This window comes from Dipodomys merriami, unplaced genomic scaffold, assembly GCF_024711535.1.
Source record: "Dipodomys merriami isolate MVZ:Mamm:240054 unplaced genomic scaffold, mDipMer1.0.p SCAF_55, whole genome shotgun sequence".
NCBI lineage: Eukaryota > Metazoa > Chordata > Mammalia > Rodentia > Heteromyidae > Dipodomys > Dipodomys merriami.
The window spans coordinates 186029-206662 of NW_027206124.1; the positions used below are offsets into that span (position 1 = coordinate 186029).

General features: G+C 52.0%; 1 protein-coding gene across 1 annotated transcript in view; it reads left to right on the forward strand.

Annotated features, from left to right (window-relative positions):
- The window catches only part of LOC138811685 (target of Myb1 membrane trafficking protein), a 35886-nt gene that overhangs the window by 4567 nt on the left and 10685 nt on the right, over positions 1-20634 (forward strand). Inside the window, exons 2-7 of the mRNA XM_069999385.1 lie at positions 12524-12608; positions 15619-15697; positions 16961-17110; positions 17374-17508; positions 17609-17755; positions 19535-19651. Of these exons, the coding sequence (XP_069855486.1) occupies positions 12524-12608; positions 15619-15697; positions 16961-17110; positions 17374-17508; positions 17609-17755; positions 19535-19651 (713 nt within the window). The remainder of the gene's footprint in view (positions 1-12523; positions 12609-15618; positions 15698-16960; positions 17111-17373; positions 17509-17608; positions 17756-19534; positions 19652-20634) is intronic.

The window sequence follows — 20634 nt, forward strand, 5'->3', positions numbered from 1 at the left end:
CTGCCCCTCGGTGTCAGAGCAGTTGGGCGAAGTGATGAAGACACTGTTCCTCATAGTAGGGTCCCAGGGCACCTGCTCGTGTTGCTTGCAGCTGCCTTGCCCGGCCCCTTCGCCGGAATCTCTTCTCTTCGCCTGCAGTGTGACCTGCACAGTCTGCACATCTTAACACTCCTGTTTCCTGGCTCATGAGTACAGCACCCAGATTCGAACCCAGGGCTCTGTTCTGAAAATGACAGGTGACAGTATCTAGACAGGCCTCCACAAGAGCCAGATGCACCGTAGAAAGGCCGAGGTGAATCTGAGTCGGTCCAGGTGTCTGCACAGCTTTGTTCCTAGAGCAAGTTACTTCACCTCTCTATTCTTCTGTTGCTTTAGCTATCTATGAAGTAAGTCTAATGACAGCAGCCTTGAGCCAGAGCTGCTGTGAGGCTGTGGCATTGTGAAACACTTGTCTGATGCCCGCCCAACACAAGGTGCCTATGCGAGCTCCCCGGGGTTATTTGCACTGGCCTTGCCATCCTGGGGCACACTAGGAAGTTAGGGGCAGAGCTAAGGTGCCCACACAGAGCCCTGACCCCCGTGCAGCCTTTGTGTCCCTGGGGCCTGAGCAGTCCCTGGCTGAGTGGCAGCCATAGGCACCCGGAGGTCAGGTTTCAGGTTGTGGGTGGAGCTGTGCCCCCTTGGGAATGAAGGCCTTTGCCTGACTCTGGATGGAACTGGTAAATAGGTTTTGTTCTCTCATGGAGCTCACAGAAATAAGAGTAAAGTCCCGGATTTCCGCTCCTCTTGCTTGAGAGGAAAACAAAAACCTTCAGTGTCTTCTAATTAGCTTGAGGCCATCCCCCTCCTGAGAAGCAGAGGGATTGGGGATGAGTTAACTCTTTACCTCCTTACCCAGGAGTTCTCCATCGGAGCCAGCAATCCTAGCTACGATCCTTTCTGTGCCCCACATAGGCTCTGCGTGGCCCCATTTGCCACCTTTATTATTATTTTCCTAGTGTTTCCTTTAATTGGCTCGCTAATTTGGCCTCGTACTGTGTAATTAGATCCATGAAATCATGGCTCTGGTGAGTTAGCTTGTGGTTTTTTGTTTTTGTTTTTGAGGTACTAGCCAAGCGCTCGACAACTTGAGTCATAACCCTAGCCCTTTTGTTTGTGTTTTGTTTTTGAAACAAAATTTTGCCCCAATTGGTCTCAAACTTGGAATCCTCCTGCCTCTTACTCCTGAGTAACTGATATTACAGGTATGTACCACCACACCTGGCTAGTTTATGGGTTGGTTTTTTTTCTGCTTGACATTAAATATAAAACTAATTGCTTGAGGGTCGGGCCCAGGACCCTGTGCATGCTAGGCAAGTTCTCAGTTACTAGCTACAGAACCACCTCTTTAGTTTGTCTTATTTATTTGTGCCAGTACTAGGGCCTCATGATCGCACTTGGCTTTTTCACTCATGGCTGGTCCTTTGCCACTTGAGCCACACCTCTACTTCCAGACTTTTCTGCCTATGCTGGCTCAGATCTCCTCAATAGCTAGGATGACAGGTGTAAGCCACCAGTATCTGGCTTTTTTTTTTTTTTTTTTTTTTTTGGTTGTGGGGCTTGAACTCTGGGCCTGGGCACTGTCCCTTAGCTCTTCAGCTCAAGATGATGCGCTCTTTACCACTTGAGCCACAGCACCACTTCTGGTTTTCTGGTGGTTAATTGGAGATAAGAGTCTCACAGACTTTCCTGCCTGGGCTGCCTTGGAACCTTGGTCCTCAGATCTCAGCCTCCTGAGTAGCTAGGATGACAGGCGTGAGCCACCAGCTCTTTCTTGAGACCCGGCCCTGCTTTGTAGCGTAGGCAGGCCCGGAACCTCCCAAATAGCTGGAACTGCAGGTTTGTACCACCATGCCCAGCCTCACTGCCCATATTTTTGTTTGCCCACTAGCCCATCCACCGCCTTTCAGTGTTGGACCTAAGATGCCTAAACCAGGGTCTGTTCCAGAGTAGATGGGCTCAGGTGGCAGCTTCTGCCCCGCCCATTGTGTACCCAGCCAAGTGACAAACCTCCCAAAGGTCCCTCACCCCAGAGCCATGACACTCTGACTCATGGCACACTGGGAAGGGGCTGCTGCTGCAGGAGGAGCCAGGCTTTGTTCCTGAGGATAGAGAAGGGAGGAAGGGCCAACAAGGAGAGGAAAAGGGAACATCCAGGCGGCTCAGTCAGAGACTTTAATTAAGGACAGACAGAAATGATCACTTTCAATTTGAACTTATTTGAGTTGGTACAATATAACTACTTTGGTAGTTAACTTTGTGTGCCAACTTGGCCAGGCTACATTATCCATTTTGGGGTTGTTTGTTTTTTTTTTTTTTTTTGTCAGTCGTGGGGCTTGAACTCTGAGCCTGAGTGCTGTTGCTGGGCCTCTCTGGGCTCAAGGCTAGCACTGTACTACTTGAGCCACAGTACTACTTCTGGTTTTCTGATGGTTTATTGGAGATAAATCTCACAGACTTTCCTGCCCAGGTTGGCCATGACTAATGATCCCCAGATCTCAGCCTCCTGAGCAGCTAGGATTACAGGTGTGAGCCACTGGCGCTGGCAAGAAGGCCTTTTTTACATGAGATTAACATTAAAAATTGGTAGACTTTCAGTAGAGCAGATCACCCTCCATAATGTGGGTGGGCCTTTTCCAATTAGTTGAATGCCTAAATCCCAAAAGACAATGTCCCAGAACAAAAGAGAGTCCTGCCAGCACACTGCCCTCACACTTGAGCTGCCTTTGGCTCAGGTCTCCAATCTGGTGGTCTATCGTCCAGATAAAGACTTGCCTCATGAATAGATTCCTTAAAAGTTAAAATCCATACACATTGTGTATGTGTGTGTGTGCACGCACGCATGTATGTGTGCGTGCGTATGCGTGTATGTTAGGGAGCACCCTAGCTAATGCAAGCCCCTCTCCATCCAGCTCCCGGGTTGTCAGTAACAGCTTTTACCCTCCCCAGTCTAGGGATTGCAACCTCGGCCTGCAGCCCCCTCACACCTCTCTGTGTGTCCTTGCTTCCTGGAAGAAGCTGAGGAAACTCCTTCATCTAAAGAAAAGTCTCTTGGGTGAGGTCCTGTAGCTCCTCACATCAGCTAGAGAAATGTAGGTTGCAGAAGCAATAGCGTCTGTATGGTATTTTAGGGTTTCTCTTGTGGCCTGTGGTTAAAAAATGACAGGGGAGAGGCAGCCAGGGTTTTGAGGAAGGGCAGCTCAGCAACTTAGGAAACGGATGGAATTTTCCAGGCTGTGTCTGAAAAGAGTTGTTCATTTGGAAAATGGGCTTCAAGACAAGTTACTGGCTGGGAGAAGGGGGGGGGGGGGGGTTGGGGAAAACGGAAACAGAAAACCCAGCTACTGTATGCATGTAACTTTTAAAATATTCAGTCATTTTGTGGCTGACATTTTTGTAGTAACATTTGCTTTGGTGTTTCCTTTGTGCTCAATAGACACTATGCTTAAAAAGTGCCTTTTGGCTAGAAATGTGGCTTAGTGGTAGAGTGCTTGCCTAGCATGCATGATGCCCTGGATTCGATTCTTCAGTAAGTACCTCATAAACAGAAAAAGCAGGAAATGGCTCTGTGGCTCAAGTGGTAGAGTGCTAGCCTTGATCAAAAGAAGCCCAGGGACAGTGCCCAGGCCCTGAGTTCAAGCCCCAGGACTGGCAAAAACAAAAACAAAAACAAAAAACTGTCTTCTCCTATTCGGGAGGCAGAGATAAGGGGATCATGATTTGAGGCCAGGTGAAAAGAAGTTCAGGAGACTCCATCTCAACCAATGGCTTGGGGGCATGGTCATGTACTCCTGTTACCCCAGCTGTGGAGAAGTAAAATGGCTATGTACAGTGGTACACACATCATGTGCTTCTAGTTTTTCTGCCTTGCTACTGCCCCTTAATATGGAAAGAGACCTACAGATTTCTCCTGGGATGGAAAGGTGTCCATCTGGAATGAACTTTTTATAATGGCCCCTTCTGTATCTTGCCCATTACATACATATTGGCCTCCTCCTGGTGGTGGCAGGAAGCTCAGCTGCAAACACAAGCGTTGGGTTTCTCAGGAGAGTAAGCCTTGCAGGGTACTGGTAATCTTAGCTACTCAGGAAAGTGAGATCTGAGGATCATAGTTCAAATCCAGCCAGGGCAGGAAAACCTGGGAGACTCATATCTCCAATTAACCACCAAAAGTGGATCCATGGCTCAGGGGGTAGAGCACCATCCTTAAGCATAGAAGCTTAGGGACAGTGCCTAGGCCCTGAGTTCAAGCCCCAAGACCAGCACCAAAAACAAAAACAAGAAGAGGACAAAAGCAGAGTCTCCCTAAGGAGCCACTTCAGAGACTTCCTTGTATCTAAGTGGTCAGAAGTAGCAAAAATGGAGACTGCAAAAGTGAAACACAGGGAGCTAGCAGCCAGTCAGGGAGCCCTGGCTGCTCACAGTGGCATTAGTAAATGTAATGACAGTGGTCTCGACAAGGCCACTGGACCCCACGTTCAGTGCCAGCAACTGTAAGTTCCCACCAGCCCTTGCAGGTGACCTGCACAGCTGGTCTTGTCTCCAGGGTTCAGTGCACGTAATGACAACTGCAGAGATCCTGTTTGATTGGCCCATCCCTGGGTGTAAAGATGTTAGGTGGAAGGAGGGCATTAAGAAAGTATATGGGGCCTAGGAAGGTGGCTCAGTGGTAGAGTGTTTGCCTTGCATGCATGAGGCCCTGGGTTCAATTGCTCAGCACCACATAAGCAGAAAAAGCCAGATGTGGTGCTGTGGCTCAAGTGGTAGAGTGCTAGCCTTGAGCTGAAGAGCTGAGGGACAGTGCCCAGGCCCAGAGTGCAGGCCCCACAACCAACCCCCCCCCCTAAAAAAAAGGGTATGGGCTGGGCACCAGTGGCACACACCTATAATCCTAGTTGCTCAGGAGGCTGAGATCTGAGGATCAAGGTTCAAAGCCAGCCTGAACAGGAAAGCCCCTGAGACTCTTATCTCCAATTAACCACCAGAAAACTGGAAGTCGTGCTGTGGCTCAAGTGGTAGAGAGCACATCTTGAGCTGAAGAGCTCAGGGACAGTGCCCAGGCCCAGAGTTCGAACCCCAGGACCGACCAAAAAAAAAAAAAAAAATGGAGCCCTGTGCTGGTAGCTCACACCAGTAATCCTAGCTACTGAGGAGTCTGAGATCTGAGGATCACGGTTCAAAGCCAGCCCAGGCAGGAACATCGTGAGACTCTTCTCTCCAATAAACCACTAAAAAATTGGAAGTGGCGCTGTGGCTCAAGCGGTAGAGCACTCACCTCTTCAGAGCACAGGGACAGTGCCCAGGCCCAAAGGTCAAGCCCCACGACTGACAAAAAAAAATGGATATGGGATTTTTTCCAAATATTCCAAGGGCAGTCAGGTGGAAGAAAAGACTAGAATTTCCACAGCGCAGCCACTAAGGAGTCAGCAAGAGCTGAGGGAGGGAGCTGTCCCTTAAATAAAGTAGCATAGAGGTGCATTGTGCGGAATGTGGCCAAGGCCATCACTCAGTCATTCAGCAAGCAGGTCCTGCAGGTTTCTGTGGTCAGTTCCACTGGCCACGCCCAGTAGAGAGAACTGACCCACTCAGGGGTCATAATCTGCCCCCTAGAGGAGCTGGCAGCCTGATAGGAGGAACAGAGAGACAAATTGGCCACCAGGCTAGGGGGTGCAGGCAGGAAGCTGAGCTATGAGGAGAGCCAGGCTGCTCCCAGGTCTTGAGTTCCCAACCACAGGCTTCAGGAAAGATCAGCACCATTCAGATCCAAGCTGAAGGTTCCACAGCACAGGCATCCAGCAGAAACAACTGGGGCTGTGGCATCTAAAGCCAGGCTACTTTCAGTTGTGAGCAACAGGAGAGCAACAGAGGCTCTTGTTTCCTGGCTACGAGTCTGAAGGACAGCTCCTAGTTTTGTCAGCTCTGACAGCACACCCGTGCTCTTCCTCCCGGAAGGTCAGTCCATCACTCTACAAACACATAAGGACCCTCTCCTTGCTGTCCGCTCAGCAGGTGGGCCTAGGAAGAGTCCGTCCCTAGCAGAGGAAGTGGCCAAGTGGAGAGGAGGGAAGGCTAGCTTTAGCTGCCACTCCACTTCCTCTCTACACAGGCTGTGGACACACAATGGGGTGACACACGATGAGGGTCACATACAGGCTGTGACCAGTGCTTGCTCATCATGTTCGTTTGGTCCCTGTTCTCTGCAATGCTGTTGCCATGGTGCGGAAGGAGGGGCCAGAGCCAGGCTCAGCCAACTCATCCTGCACCCCAGTCCTAACCCTCAGAGTGACTCAGGGCTTCCTTTTTCTGTCATAGCAGCCTCACCCTCTCCCCTTTCTGGCATGACCTCCACCAGACTGCACATTTGCTGAGACTGGAACCTCTGGTTTTGTCCACCAGTATTTTTTTTGCCATCCTGGGGCTTGAACTCAGAGCCTGGGCACTGTTCTTGAATTTCTTTTTGCTCAAGGATAGCACCCTACCACGAGAGCCAAAGCACCAGCTTTTTCTGTTTATGTGGTACTAAGGAATCAAATCCAGTACTTCATGCATGCTAGGCAAGTACTCTACCACTAAGCCACATTCCCAACCCCCCACCAGTGTTTTCTTAGGCCTGGACACACAAGTTATTTGAGAGGCAAATTAACATGATTTAAAAGTAAAGATCTGAACTGGGCATAGTGGTGTGGCTGTGATCCCAGCACTCAGAGGCAGGAGGAGTTCATTTCTGAGTGCCTAGGTGTATGATGAGGCCCTGTCTCAAAAAAACAAGGGCTGAGCCAGGTGCTGGTGGCTCATGCCTGTAATCCTAGCTACTCAGGAGGCTGCAATCTGAGGATGGCAGTTCAAAGCCAGCCCGGGCAGGAAAGTCCCTGATACTCTTATCTCCAATTAACCACCCGAAAACTGGAAGTGGCACTGTGGCTCAAGTGGTAGAGCACTTGTCTTGAGCTGAAGAACTAATGGACAACACCCAGGCCCAGAGTTCAAGCCCCATGACCAACAAAAAAGAAAAATTAAAAAGGGCTGTTGATGTAACTCAGTAGTAGAAGCTTGCCTAACTTATGCTAGGCCTGGGTTTGATGCCACACAGAAGATGTGGATTTGAGACCTAGACATCATAGGGTTCAAGTCTATTATCTGTAACTTATAAACCACATGGCATATTCAAGCTACCAGTCTCTCTGCCCCCCCTCCCAGTTTTTTATCATCCACCTTGTGAGTGATGAGTGCGTCTCAGTCAGATGCTCGGTTTACCCAGAGTGCCTGGCCAGCCTGTGCAGAGTGGATGTCTGATCCATGAAGGATGACATTGCGCATGGTGCCACAGGTGTGAAAGATGGCCTGGAAGTTGGGTACAGTCCTGACTATCCTGAAGAATTTAGGCTTGTAACCCTTGGCAACAGAGGACCAGGGATGGTTTTGCACAAAGAAGGGTGCAGGTTTGTGTGTATAGAGGTGATGGTGCAGGCCAGGGCAGGTGATACAGGGCCTGAAGTAGAGCCAAGCCATGCGGCAAGAGCACTGGGCACAGCTGGAACATGCAGGTGGGAGGGAGATGGCCCACGTGGCAGCAGGTGGGCAGTGGGCATACCCACAACACTGTCCACAGCTCCACTGAGCACCCACAGGACAGCCTTCTCCAGAGCATGGCGGAGCAGAGCTCCCCTAGGACCAGGATTCCAGACTACCACTGAGGAGGTATAGGTGAGAGAACCAGCCGCTTGAAGTGCAGCTAGGTGATGGTGGTGTTAGGTGGCCACGCACTCCCCTTGGCTGAGTCACAGTGGGCCTCACTGGGCTCACCCCTGCTCCACCCGCTGGTGCACAGACTAGTTAAAAGTCACCACCATGAGGCAGGCAGGCAGACTCACCCTGATCTTACATGGGACCTGGAGGGCTGGGCCTTCCTGGTGGCCTGAGTTAGGAGAGGAGACCAAGCAGGCTAAATCTACATTAGGGAAGGCCTGTAGGCCTCATGCCAGGCAGAATACCTGGAGCCTCCTGGGCAGGACAGGTCTGTACCAGGCCCAATGCAGAGAGGGGTAAGGTGCTGGACAGACAGGTGCCCAGTGACCTGAAACCATCGGACTCTGCCAGCCCTGGGCCGCAGTCAGTGGAGGTCTGCAGTCGCGCCTCCCTCCCCCCAATGCTCTTGCCACACGGCTGGAGGCCAGGGCGCTTCCCTGCCAGCCACCTTTGAAGGCCCACAGCTCCCAGTCAGGGAGTCGGTTTTCTTTCTCTGAATCACTCATGACCATCAGCAGCATTTTTATTCCCTTCCTTAAAATAGCAAGCTGAATTACTTTGGTAATTAACACAGAGCATGCCCATATCCTCAGGTTCCTGTGAATTTAAAACTGTGTCCTTAAGGGAGTGTGATGGAGGGGATGACACGGATAAGAACACAGCGTCGACAGTACATGATAACCAAGTCCTCCATGTAACCAATGTGAGCCAATAATTAAAAAAAAAAGCCAGCAAAAAGCTGGAAGTGCAAGTATGGCTCAAGTGTGAAGCAGTACAGTGCCAGCCCTGAGCAAACAAGCCAAGTGGGAGTAGGGGGTCTCAGTTCAAGCCCCTGTACTGGCATACAAACCCATGCACATATACATGTGTGTGTGTGTACGTGTCTAGGAGGAAGTCCCCCAGCTTGGCCCCCACATCTCCAGCTTCTGTGTGGCTCCCCCTAAGTGGCCTGGCCTGGCCTCCACACCCACCGACTCACCAGGGTCCTTTCAGCACCTTGGCCACCTCCCTGGGGAGGACAGGTGCCCCTGCTTTCCAGGGTACCCTAGGCAGCACTGAGGGGCCGAGCAGGCAACCCCTGAGAGGCTTGCAGGAAGCAGGTGACTGGGGTTAGGGAGAGCCAAGTACATGGGGGTCAGGAAAGACACTTGGCCATGTGGAAACTCCCGGCCCCTGTGGGAGGCGGGCAGCGCACACACTGATAGGAGTTTGCCTTGGTATCTGTGACTACGTCACTGGTAGATGCCCCCATCTCAAGGTTCAGTCCTCTACCGGTAGTAATGTACACCTCTTGGGGTGAGCATTAATCTCAGTCTTTATATGAACAGCTAATGATGCTGGAGGACATGGGGGATATAACTTGGGAAGCTAAATATTAGGTATGGTAAGTCCAGACTGAGTACAGGGGAACTCTGCAAGTTTTGGGCCCAGGCAGACTTGGTCCCTGGGGCAGCATGGACATTAGTGGGTGGAGTGAGGCAGGAGCAGGGAGGAGGCTGAGGCGCGATCTACGGGAGAGGCTGGGGGCAGCCGGGGAAGGGCCCAGTAAAAGACTTGAGCTGGACCCACTGTGACCGAGGTGTGGCCAACAGGAGAAAAGCAGGCTCTGGTGTTTGAGTAGCCATTGCCCCAGTCTGTCCACAGCTACCCCTGCTCAGCGGACACTGCTCAGCACAGCTGGTTCTTCCATGTGAGTCCGTGAAAGTGGGGAGTGGAGCACAGGAAAGCCAGCACCAGCAAAGGTCTATGGTTGGAAGGATTCTGTCTTTTAACAGAAGGAAGACCTTCCTAGTCTCCTGCCCTGACTGTAATCTAGAGGTAAAGCAACTGCCCTGCTGCTCCAGCTGCCTGGCCTGTGTCCTGAATGCAGGATCCACTGGTAGGACTGAAAGCCAGGCTAATTTCAAAGTCAAGGGCTCAGAAGCACAGGGCAGACTATGCCACCCAGCCTGCCAGGAGCATGGCTGCTGGATGGGCCACCAGCCTGGAGAAGCAAGTCTCCCACAGTCACACAGAGACCTCTGATCCTCCTTGTCCTTTGACAGACCTGGGTGGAAAATGTTCTTAAGTCTATCTTAAGTCTCAGCATAGGGTTGAGACTGTGTCCTTCTTGTCTACCAAGTGTCCTAGTGCCTAGAATGGGCCTAGTATATAAACGACTGGGCCGTAGTGAGCAATCTCTCACCCAATGCTGTCAAAAGAGCCTTGCAGGACAGGAATCGCCGGCCAGACTGGCCTATCAGCAGGTGCACTGAGCCCAGCAGGATGGCCACAGAGGCCAGCAGATGTGTAGCACCACCTCTGGAGCCAGGATCTTACCTGAGTGTTGTGAGAATGCATGCAGGTGCTGGATGGGATGGAAAGTAGCTTGTGGAAGCAGGATACAGAAGTGTCTGTGGTCAGTACGGCCAAACTGGTCTGCATGAGGACACATCTCAAGATGGTATAAAGACAGTGGGTGTCTGTGGTTAGGACTGACTTAGATGCTTGTGCAAGTGGAAGGACAGTGGGTATTTGTGGTTAGAAGGACTGACTTATAGGTAGGCACTGATGGCTCACTCCTGTAATCCTAGCTACTCAGGAGTCTAAGATCTGAGGATCACAGTTTAAAGCCAGCCCAGGCAGGAAAGTCTGTGAGACTCTTATCACCAGTAAACTCAGAAAAAGCCAGAAGTGGTGCTGTGGCTCAAGAGGTAGAGTACCCTGAGCACAAAGAGTCTCAGGGAAGAGCACCCAGGCTCTGAGTTTAATACAGGACTGACTTACGTGCCTTGCATGTAAGTGAAGGGTGGCACTTCATTCATAGAAAACATTTATGAACTTTCTAGCACAGTCCATTCCTGCATTTGTCACTCACCAGCACTTTTCAGTGCCTCATACTGGAGCTCACAGAGGTAAGGTGCCAGTATGGCACCTTAACCATATCTCAACAAAGATCCTGGATTTAGCTATCTACCTGACTTCAAACACATTGTGTTGCCCAGTCTAGCCTTGAACTTGAACTCTCAGTCCTCCCTGCTGTTGCCTCCTGAGTGGTGGAATCTCAGTGCGTGCCATCATGCCCTGCTGCCCTTGGCTTTGAGGGGGCCCTGAGACTCCTCATGTGCAGCTCTCAGCCAAGAATCATCCCAGCATGAGTGTAGTAGAGACAGACAGAAGTAGTGGTGGTGCCACGGCATTGTGACTACCAAGCACCACTGAACTGTAGCTTTAAGACGGTGGCTCATTTTAGGTGGTGTGATTTTCACATCAACTAAAAGGGGAGTCACCAGCAGTCGTATACCCATTCTGTGCAATTGCCAGTCTGTAGACAGAAACCATGGCTCAAAAAGAGACAGGAGCCCTCCCCCACAGCATAACCCCTGCTTTCACTGTATTTGATGTCGGTATAATTTGTGGAGGGGAAGGGGAAAAACAAATCGGTTAAATAGGGATACAGGTGGACCTATTGCAACAATGAGATGTACAAGTCGTTATGTCAAAAACGAACTTTACAACTTTAGTGAGGCGGGGAGGGGGCAGGGAGGATTGGGTGGGAGGGCCGGGGGAGGATGGGAAGGGATGGGAAAGGGAAACAAAGGAGGAGGCTACAATGCTTGATAAGAAATGTACTCATTGTCTTGCCCATGTAATTGTAACTCCTTTGTACAGTATTTTCACAATTTAAAAAGAGAGAGAGAGAGAGAGAGAGACAGGAGTCCAGGTGATCCATTGGGAGTAGTCTTTGTTCCCTAGGTATGGCATGTCCCTGGGAGATTATGGAGAAAACTGTTTTACGGTGCACCCGCTGGGGAGTCATTGCATTCCAGCTTAGCATGATTTACATTTTGGACCATGTGAATGTTACCAACTCAAAACATAAAATGGGTGTGGCAGGAGGACTGATGCTGAGACAGGATCGAGAGTTCAAGGCCAGCCTGAGTTACAAAGTGAGAGCCTGTCTCTGAAACATATATATATATTTTTTCAAGATGTGATTTTATATATGTTGTGATCTTATAAAAAAATTTTTTTAAATGCTACCTCTGACACCATGTGAAAAACAAGCCCCCTGAGGCTAAGCCGGTCCCAGTTCTTGTCCTAATCATCCACTTGTGGAACTCTAAGCCAAGGTTTTCTCATTTGTGCAACAACGGGGTTCCATTCAGCCTCCCATGGCAAGTAGAGAGCCCAAGAACAAATTCAATTATTTTGGTAAAACTGGCCTGTCTTGGGTTCCCAGAAAGCATCCTGTCTTCTGCCCTCTGTCTTCCTGCCCTGCACCCTACCTCTCAGTGTGTCAGACTTTTCATTGCTGTAAGAAATGCCAGAGAGAAATCACTTGAAGGAGGCTCATGTTTCAGAGGTTTCAGCCTGTCTGCTGGATCCATTGCTTTGACCTAAGCTGAGGCAGAACATCACAGAAGGGAGGGACAAGGGGGAGAGTCTACTCATCTCATGGCAGCCAGGAAGCAAATCCACCCTTCAGAAACACACCCCCTCCCACTCACCCCTTCCTTCAGCTAGGTCCCCCCTTCCACAGTTTCCTCCACCTCCCAACTATCTATTCACATCTATTCAGAGCCCTCATGATCATTAGATCATCTCTGGAAATACCTAAAGATGTGCTTAGCTAATCCACTGGGTGTCTCTCAGTCTAGTCAAGTTGACAGTCAAGATTAATTACATCACACTCTGTGCTCTCCTGAGTCCAACTGAGACTCCAACACCCATGTAATTTATGATTTCTTCTTCTCAGAGAAAGCTACAGATGGCTCCCTTCAGAGCGAGGACTGGGCCCTCAACATGGAGATCTGCGACATTATCAACGAAACCGAGGAAGGGTGAGGACCCTTGGAGGAGAGGTTTGAGGAACACAGGCGGGGATGGTCTGCCATTGCTGCCCACAGCCCACGGCAGTGTTGACTCACCTGCTTCCAGCCAGAACTCCACCCAAGCCCACCGCTACTGTCGCCACCAAGTTGACCCCACCATACTGTAACATTTTAAACCTTGTTGGACCATGATCAGCCCATTCCCTTTATCAAGTAGATGAGACACTTGTGGATATAAAGTTTAAAGCCCTGGGTAGAGAGCTGGCCAGCTAGCCCCTCCCTGTGTTGCCGCCCCAGCAGCAGCCCAGGCCTCCTGGATCTGAGCTTGCTGCAGCAACTCCTCGGGGACAAAGCCAGTTGGGAATTCTCATAATGAGGAGGTGGTCTCCTGTTGCTCTTCAGCACTCCAAGGGGGCGAGACTGTGCTTTAGGGATGGCCAGCTTTTCAGTGAGCAACAGCACACTTCCACTCAGCTTTGATACCAGCAGGGCAGGAAGAGGACATGTGGAAGGCAGTAACAGGGAAGCAGAGCAGAGGGACCAATCAGAGCTGGCATCCACTGGGAAGTTCAGTATGTGAGCCATGGTTCTGCCCAGTGCCCAGGAACCCTGCCAGGGCACTGGGTGTGGGGAAGCCTTGGGTCTAAGTTTCTGACCTCTGGTTGTTTGCTGACCAACCATGTGAGGAGCCCTCAGACAAGATCATTTACCTCTCTAGGTCTTCATCCTCAAAGGCAAAGCTCAGCAAAAGCCTGGGTGCCTAAGGGCCCCAGAGAGGGGACATGAGGGTCACTATTATCTCAGGAAATCCAGGAAGGATCTGTGAGAGTGTGGCCACAACCGGGAGGAAATGCAGCCAGAGGCCTCCATTCTGGTAAAAGAATCTACCGTCAGAGCAGGACCCCGTTTTCCTCTCTGTGCTGTCTCCCACCCGTGTAGAGTGCTCCCCATCACCAGGTGGGGCTGTGTGTGTGCAGAGGGGTGGGGGACAAGAACACCCCACTGGAGTAAGACAGGGTCCATGAGGAAAGGGCAGTGGTGGCCTGGCCCCATCAGAACCATCCTCAGCCATGCTGAGGCTCCACGCCACCTTGGATCTTCCAGACACTGCACGCAGCATCTGAGACCCAGCAGTGGGCAAAGGCAGGCATGACCTTTGACTCCCACCAAGCTCATTATCTAAACCTTAGTGTGTAGTGGAGTCTCCACATTGTCATACACTGTGCTTGCTTGTCATACACTCTGTGCTCTAGCTGAATAGCAGGTGACAGCAGTGGCACACAGTCCACTTCCAGCACTGTTTCCACTATCTGAAACAAGTCCCAGTAGAATGCCGAAGTGGTCCACCTGACTAGCTGAGGTAATCAGCTCAAAAGGAAAAAGGGGTTATTTTGACTCACAATTTCAGAGGTTGCTTTGGACCTGTGGAGAGGCAAGCAGGCACAACACAGCAATGGTACATGACAGAACAAACCGCTCAACTCATGTCCAGGAAGCAAGCAAAAGAAGAGTGAGGAGGTCTGGTGATATGTCTCAGTGGTGGAGTACTTGCCTAGCAGGTGCAAGACCCTGGGTTCCACCCCTAGTACCATAAACAAAGGAAAAGGTTGAGGAGGGGCATGACCATCCCCATGACCTAATGACTTCCCGCTACGCCCACCTCATTCAGTTTCCATAGCTTCCCAACATGCCATCCCGAAGACCAATGCCTTCACACATAGTCCTGCCTCCAGGAGGGGCCAGAAAAGGGTGAGGAGCTGCCCCAGGAATGCTCCAGCAGAAGTAATTCTTTCTTCTGGACCAGACCCCCCCAACCCGCTGCCTGCCCATCCCCTCCACTGCAGTCCTAGCCTCTGCAGTGCCACCCCATGCAGGACCTGCTTCCCCAGGCCATGCTTCTGCCTGTACTCCTGTCCAGGACCTCGGTCAGACCTGTACTTCCCAATGGAGCCCTCAACAGGCAGAGAGAGGACAGATCCAAAAGGCCACTCACCAGCCTAGACAAGTATCGCCAGCTCCTGCAGTGTTCCAGGCCCTGCTGAGAGAAGGGGTCCAGAGGATTGTCCCTGACCTCTAGGCAGTGTCTTCTCCACCAGGGCGGCCAGGGTTAGCGTCCCATACCAGGACACCTAGAGACTGGAGGCCCTGGGGGAGCTTCCTATAGGAGTAGGTCTTTTACTAGAGACATGGAGGATGGGAGCAGGGCCTGAGCATTCTGGCATCGCTGATTCCACCTGTGCAGAGCTGAGGCTGGTGGCGGTGGTGCAGCACAGGTAGAGGAAGAGCATGCAGCCATAGGCTTCCTGTTGTTGCGCTCTAAGGCATCTGCCCTCCCCCGTGACCCTGAGTGTCCTGGTTCTCTTCCACACTCTATGGCCTCCTCCTGCTCCCTCCTCCCATCCCAGGGCATGGCCCAGGCTGCTCTGCCCTGCTGGCCCCTCCCCTTCCTTTCCGTCTCTCAGAGCTCGGTTACAAGGCCACCGCTTCAGAAGTGCTCACTGTTCCCACATACTCCTCTCTAGGAACTTGCTTTTTCCCCTTCAAATACCTCTGTCTTCCTGGAGTTCAAGATCCCTGGGGGAAAAGCCTGGTGTCTGTCTGCCTCTTGTCCCAGCTTCTAGCCTGGTGCCCACATGGGTACTTGGTAAGACCTGAGTGGAGAGATGGATAACTGGGCAGATTAGCTGGCCAGGCTGGGCTATTAGACTACTGTGCACAATAGTAGTTCTCAGCCTTGTCTCCACTTGGACAGAGAAGCCCCTTGGGGTATGAGAAGGCTGCAGACCCCAAACCCCTCCCTAGGAATCTTGCCTGAGTGCTCCACGAGGGGGCTTAGATTCCTATACTTTAGCAACAAAGTGGGCCTGGAGCAGGGGCCCCTCCTGAATAGGCTGGGGAGGGGCAGCAGGACATGGATCACAGCCTGTGCAGGGAGGGGGCCAGCCCCCTCCAAGTTGCCATACTGTGTCTCCAATGCTGAGGAAGAAGTGTTCATGTCTGCCTTTTTCCTTCTGCCCAGCCCCAAAGATGCCTTCCGAGCAGTGAAGAAGAGAATCGTGGGCAATAAGAACTTCCACGAGGTGATGCTGGCTCTCACAGTAAGTGCCTGTCGTTCCATCTGTCCGTCCCTCCATCCGTCTATCAGACAGTCCAGTGGCAGAACCCGTCTCCTGAAAGCCACATGGGACTCATGTCCACCCTTGGCTCCTCACTCAAGGCCTAGGCAGGAAGTCTTCCTAGGCAGGAAGACTTTGCCATGGGCAAAGTCTGTCCTGTCACACCATTGGTAAGCCACTCAAAAACTGGAAGTGGCGCTGTGACTGGAGCCATAGAGCACTCGCCTTGAGCTGAAGAGTTGAGGGACAGTGCCCAGGCCCCAAGTTCAAGCCCCACGACTGGCAAAAAAAAAAAAAAAGAGAGAGAGAGAGAGAAGCTGTCCAGGAAAGTCCTCCCCACCCCCTGTATAGGGAGCGGATGGCTGAGGCCACTTCCCTCCAAAACCACTGATGTGAATTACCCAGGCTAAAGAGCCTGCCAGGTGACAAAGGCTCAGTAAACTCAGGCCAAATGGGGATGTGGCGTGTGCGCAGGGAAACTGGGAACTACCTAGCACTTTGACATCTTAACAGTACTCACTGCAATCAACACTGAAGCCAGAGACAGGTGCCAGTGGCTCATGCCTGTAATCCTAGCTACTCAGGAGGCTGAGATCTGAGGATCACAGTTCAAAGCCAGCCTGGGCAGGAAAGTCTGTGAAACTCTTTATCTCCAGTAAACCACTCAAAAACCGGAAGTGGAACTGTGGCTCAAGTGATAGAACACTCGCCTTGAGCTGAAGAGTGTAGGGACAGTGCCCAAGCCCAGAGTTCAAGCCTCATGACTGACCAAAAAAAACAAACAAAACAAAACACTGAAGCCAGCCCTGTGTGCAGGCCAGGCTGGTGGGCATGCTGACCTCAGGACCTTGGGCCAGGAGTGAGGAGCCTTCCCACAGCAGTAGGTTCAGGTGGACTGGAAAGCAAGGGCAACTCCTGCAGGCTGGCAGTGGGAGGGAACACAAGGGCCAGTCTTCCACCTCAACATGGACTACTAGAAAGCTCAGGCTGTCTTCAACTTCCACTGGGGAGCCGCCACGCCTCCGCACCAGGCCAGTCAGGACCCAGTGGTGCCGACGACCCTGGGGGAGAAAGTTCTGGCCGACTCACCCCTTCTCACCTGGCAGCAGTCGCCAAACCCAGCATTCCTGCCCTCCTTCCTCCAGGGGCTGTCTGGGGACGTCCCCTGCCCTCTGCTGGGCCTCCATGTGGCTGCACACTTCCTGTCCTCTGCAAGGCTGTTCTCACGCACCTCTTGCCCTCCAGGTTTTGGAAACGTGTGTGAAGAATTGCGGGCACCGCTTCCACGTGCTGGTGGCCAGCCAGGACTTCGTGGAGGGCGTGCTCGTGAGAACCATCCTGCCCAAGAACAACCCCCCCACCATCGTGCACGACAAGGTGCTGAATCTCATCCAGGTTCGTGCTGGGGTGAGGGGGGGCGGGAGGGCGGTGCGGGTACTGCTTTCTCCCCCCGGGGCCGTGTCTGAGCTGGTTTTCCTTTTGGGGTGAGCAGTGGCCGGATGGTCACCATACATGTGCAGTAAGGCTTGTGCATGTAAAACAAGGAACAAGAGGTCGGGACGAATCTCTGCTCCCAGAGAGAGAGTGCCGGGATGGGGTGGGCTCCCAGGGAAGAAGGTGAGCAGCGGTTACCGGCCATGTCCCCTTGTCCCTCTCAGTCCTGGGCTGACGCGTTCCGCAGCTCGCCCGATTTGACAGGTGTCGTTGCCGTCTACGAGGACCTGCGGAGGAAGGGCCTGGAGTTCCCCATGACTGACCTGGACATGCTGTCGCCCATCCACACCCCTCAAAGGGTGAGGGGTAGACCACTAGCAAGCCGGGGGGTGGGGGGGAGGAGGACAAGCCAGCCTGAGGCCCCTCCCACAAGGCCTTATCAGCTGTCTTTTGCCCTAGACCGTGTTCACATCAGAGACACCATCAGGACAGAACTCCGTGGGCTCTGACACCAGCCAGCGAGGAGACTTGAACCAGCATACTGCCCCTCCGCCTGCCCCGGCCATACTTCCTAATGATACACCCATCACACCAACCCCCGAGCAGGTACAGACAGGCCTGGGCAGAAGTCTGGGCTGGGAAGGGGCCCTTGGCAGTACGGACATGACTGTGTGTGGAGTTGCCCTTCATCATCCCAGCAACCCCTAGAGTGAGGCTCAGAGGGGTACCTTCATTCAGCCAGAGTCACACAGATCGTCCGAGTCTGCTGAGATTCAAGCTCAAGTCTGTGTGACTCCTCGCAGGCACTGTCCTGTACTTCATCTGACTTGAGCAGGTCTTCATGGAGTCCTCTGGGCAGCACCGTGAAGAGGAAGTGCCCGCCAGGTGCTCCCTTCCACTTTGCATAACATGCTGTTTCACTTGAACTGGGGTTCTGACCAGAAACAGTTGTAAAACATTTATACAAATAATAGCACGTGGACTGCCCCTGGGTGCTCCCCACAAAGACCCATAAAGCTTTGAGACTCAGCATAAGTCTAGTTTTTCTGCCCCCTAGCTAGCTCTGCAGGGTTGCCTACCTCGGTCCAAGCAGCATGCTGAAGCTTTCTCTGAGTCTCGGCTTCCTCCTGCAGCTGGAGGAGTGACAGCTGGTCTGGTGGCTCTGAGCTGTTTGTGGTATACCAAGCCACTCTGCCTTCTGAGGCACATCCATGGCCATGCCAGCAGCTTGATACTGTCACTGTGGACTTCAACATGTGGCTAGGCTGGAGTGGAGCCCGGCACATGAGGATACCTGTGCACACATGTGTGCCTGTAATCCTACCTACTCAGGAGGCTGAGATCTGAGGATCATGGTTCAAAGCCAGCCGGGGCAGGAAAAGTCCCCATGTGATTCTTAATCCAATTAACCACTCAAAAACCAGAAGTGGCACAGTAGCTCAGGTGATAGAGCACTAGCCTTGAAGAAAAGCACTCAGCCAGCACCATGGCCTTGAGTTCAAGCCCCAGGACTGGCACCAAAACAAAGTCAATAGATCACAATCATGCTTTTGCATAGTGTTGATAATAATATTCTGAAATCAATTATAACTTCATCACACAATGTAGAATATACTCACATTTCTCAAAATATAGTTCTCTGGCTGCTAGATCCATGAGCTGACTTGATAAGAAATGTTCTTAAGGGAACAACCTGGCCAAAATGTTGGGAACCCCCTCTTGGTGTCGTCCTGGTCATGCATGGGGTGCCCATAGCGCTCACCCCATAGACACCACACAGTGACCTCTTCACGCTCACCTCTGAGGACACTGTGCAGCTTCACGGGCAATATTTCCCCAGGCCTAGGACTTGGGCGGCTCTTGACCATTGGAGCAAGTGAATCTTTCCTGCTCAGAGTTGGTGGCAGCCCTAGGACCCTCCTTGGGTGAGCCTGAGACACTAAAAAAAAAACAGAAGTAAAACCAAATCTCAGTCCTCCTAGGAGAGAGAGAGAGAGAGGGAGACCAGGCGCCTGCAGCCGCCTTCTTCCCTCGGAGGACCCTTCACCCCCAGGGCCTCATTAACTGCCACCTTAGCTGGAGCCACACTCAGTGGCTCATTCCCCTCAGCTTGCACTCTTTTTAGCTTCTTCCTGCATCCAGCTCCTGGTGTGGAGATGGCCATGGTTGGTAGAGCTTCTGTGAAGGGTGGTGGGGCATGGCAAGCCCAGTGCTGGCTTCTGATGGAGCACACGCTGTGCCTGGGAGCTGGGAGGGAGGCTGCTTGGAGAGGGTGCTGGTGAGGAGGCTCCTGGGGGCTCTACCCGACCATCAGTCCAGGCTCTGTTCTTGGGAGCAGCAGGGGCTCCAGATCCCAGCTTCTCTCTCCTCACTGTGGTGTTTCAGATCGGGAAGCTGCGCAGTGAGCTGGAGATGGTGAACGGGAATGTGAGGGTGATGTCGGAGATGCTGACGGAGCTGGTGCCCACCCAGGCCGAGCCCTCAGACCTGGAGCTGCTACAGGTGAGCCAAAAGCTTCCCGTCAGGCCCTGCTGCGCCCTCCCTATCTGCCACATACAAATTCTCCCCAGCCCACAGGGCAATCTTCAGGGCTCACTTGGAATTCCTGGAGCAGTGGAAGGCATTATAAACAGGGACTTTGGACTGTTTCAAATTGATTAGAATTCAGATCTCAGCTATAGTACTTGCTGGCTTGAACAAAATAGTACCTCCTGCTCCAATTTCCTCATGTGTATGAATTCTGGACATGGGACTTCCACTCCTTAAAACCTGCACGTGGGCAGCAGGAAGGATGGAGCGGTGTGGGGTGTCTCTTTTGTTTTGTCCTATTTTGTTTCGTTGTGTTATGCTGGTACTAGAACTTGAATTTAGGACCTTATACCCTTACTCGGCTTTTATGCTCAAGGCCAGCACCCCAGTTTTGGATTTTGCTGGTTAACTGAAGATAAGAATCTCAGAGATGGGCTGGGAAGGTGGCTCAGTGGTAGAGTGCTTGCCTTGCATGCATGAGGCCCTGGGTTCGATTCCTCAGCACCACATAAGCAAAAAAAAAAAAAGCCAGAAGTGGCGCTGTAGCTCAAGTGGTAGAGCGCTAGCCTTGAGCTGAAGAGCTGAGGGACAGCGCCCAGGCCCAGAGTTGAGGCCCCTTGACCAACCAAAAAAAAAAAAAAAGAATCTCAGAGATCTGTCTTTCTATGCTGACATTGAACTACAATCCTCAGATCTGTCTCCTGAGTTGCTAAGATTATAGGTGTGAGCCACCAGTACCCAGCACAGAGTGAGTTTTAAGATAAGCAAATAGGCCGGGCACCAGTGTCGGTGGCTCGTGCCTGTAATCCTAGCTATTGACGAGGCTGAGATCTGAGAATCATGGTTCAAAACCATCCTGGGAAGAAAAGTCTGTGAGACTCTTATCTCCAATAAACCAGTAGAAAACCAGAAGTGGTGCTGTGGCTCAAGCGGTAGAGCACTGGCCTTTTACTGAA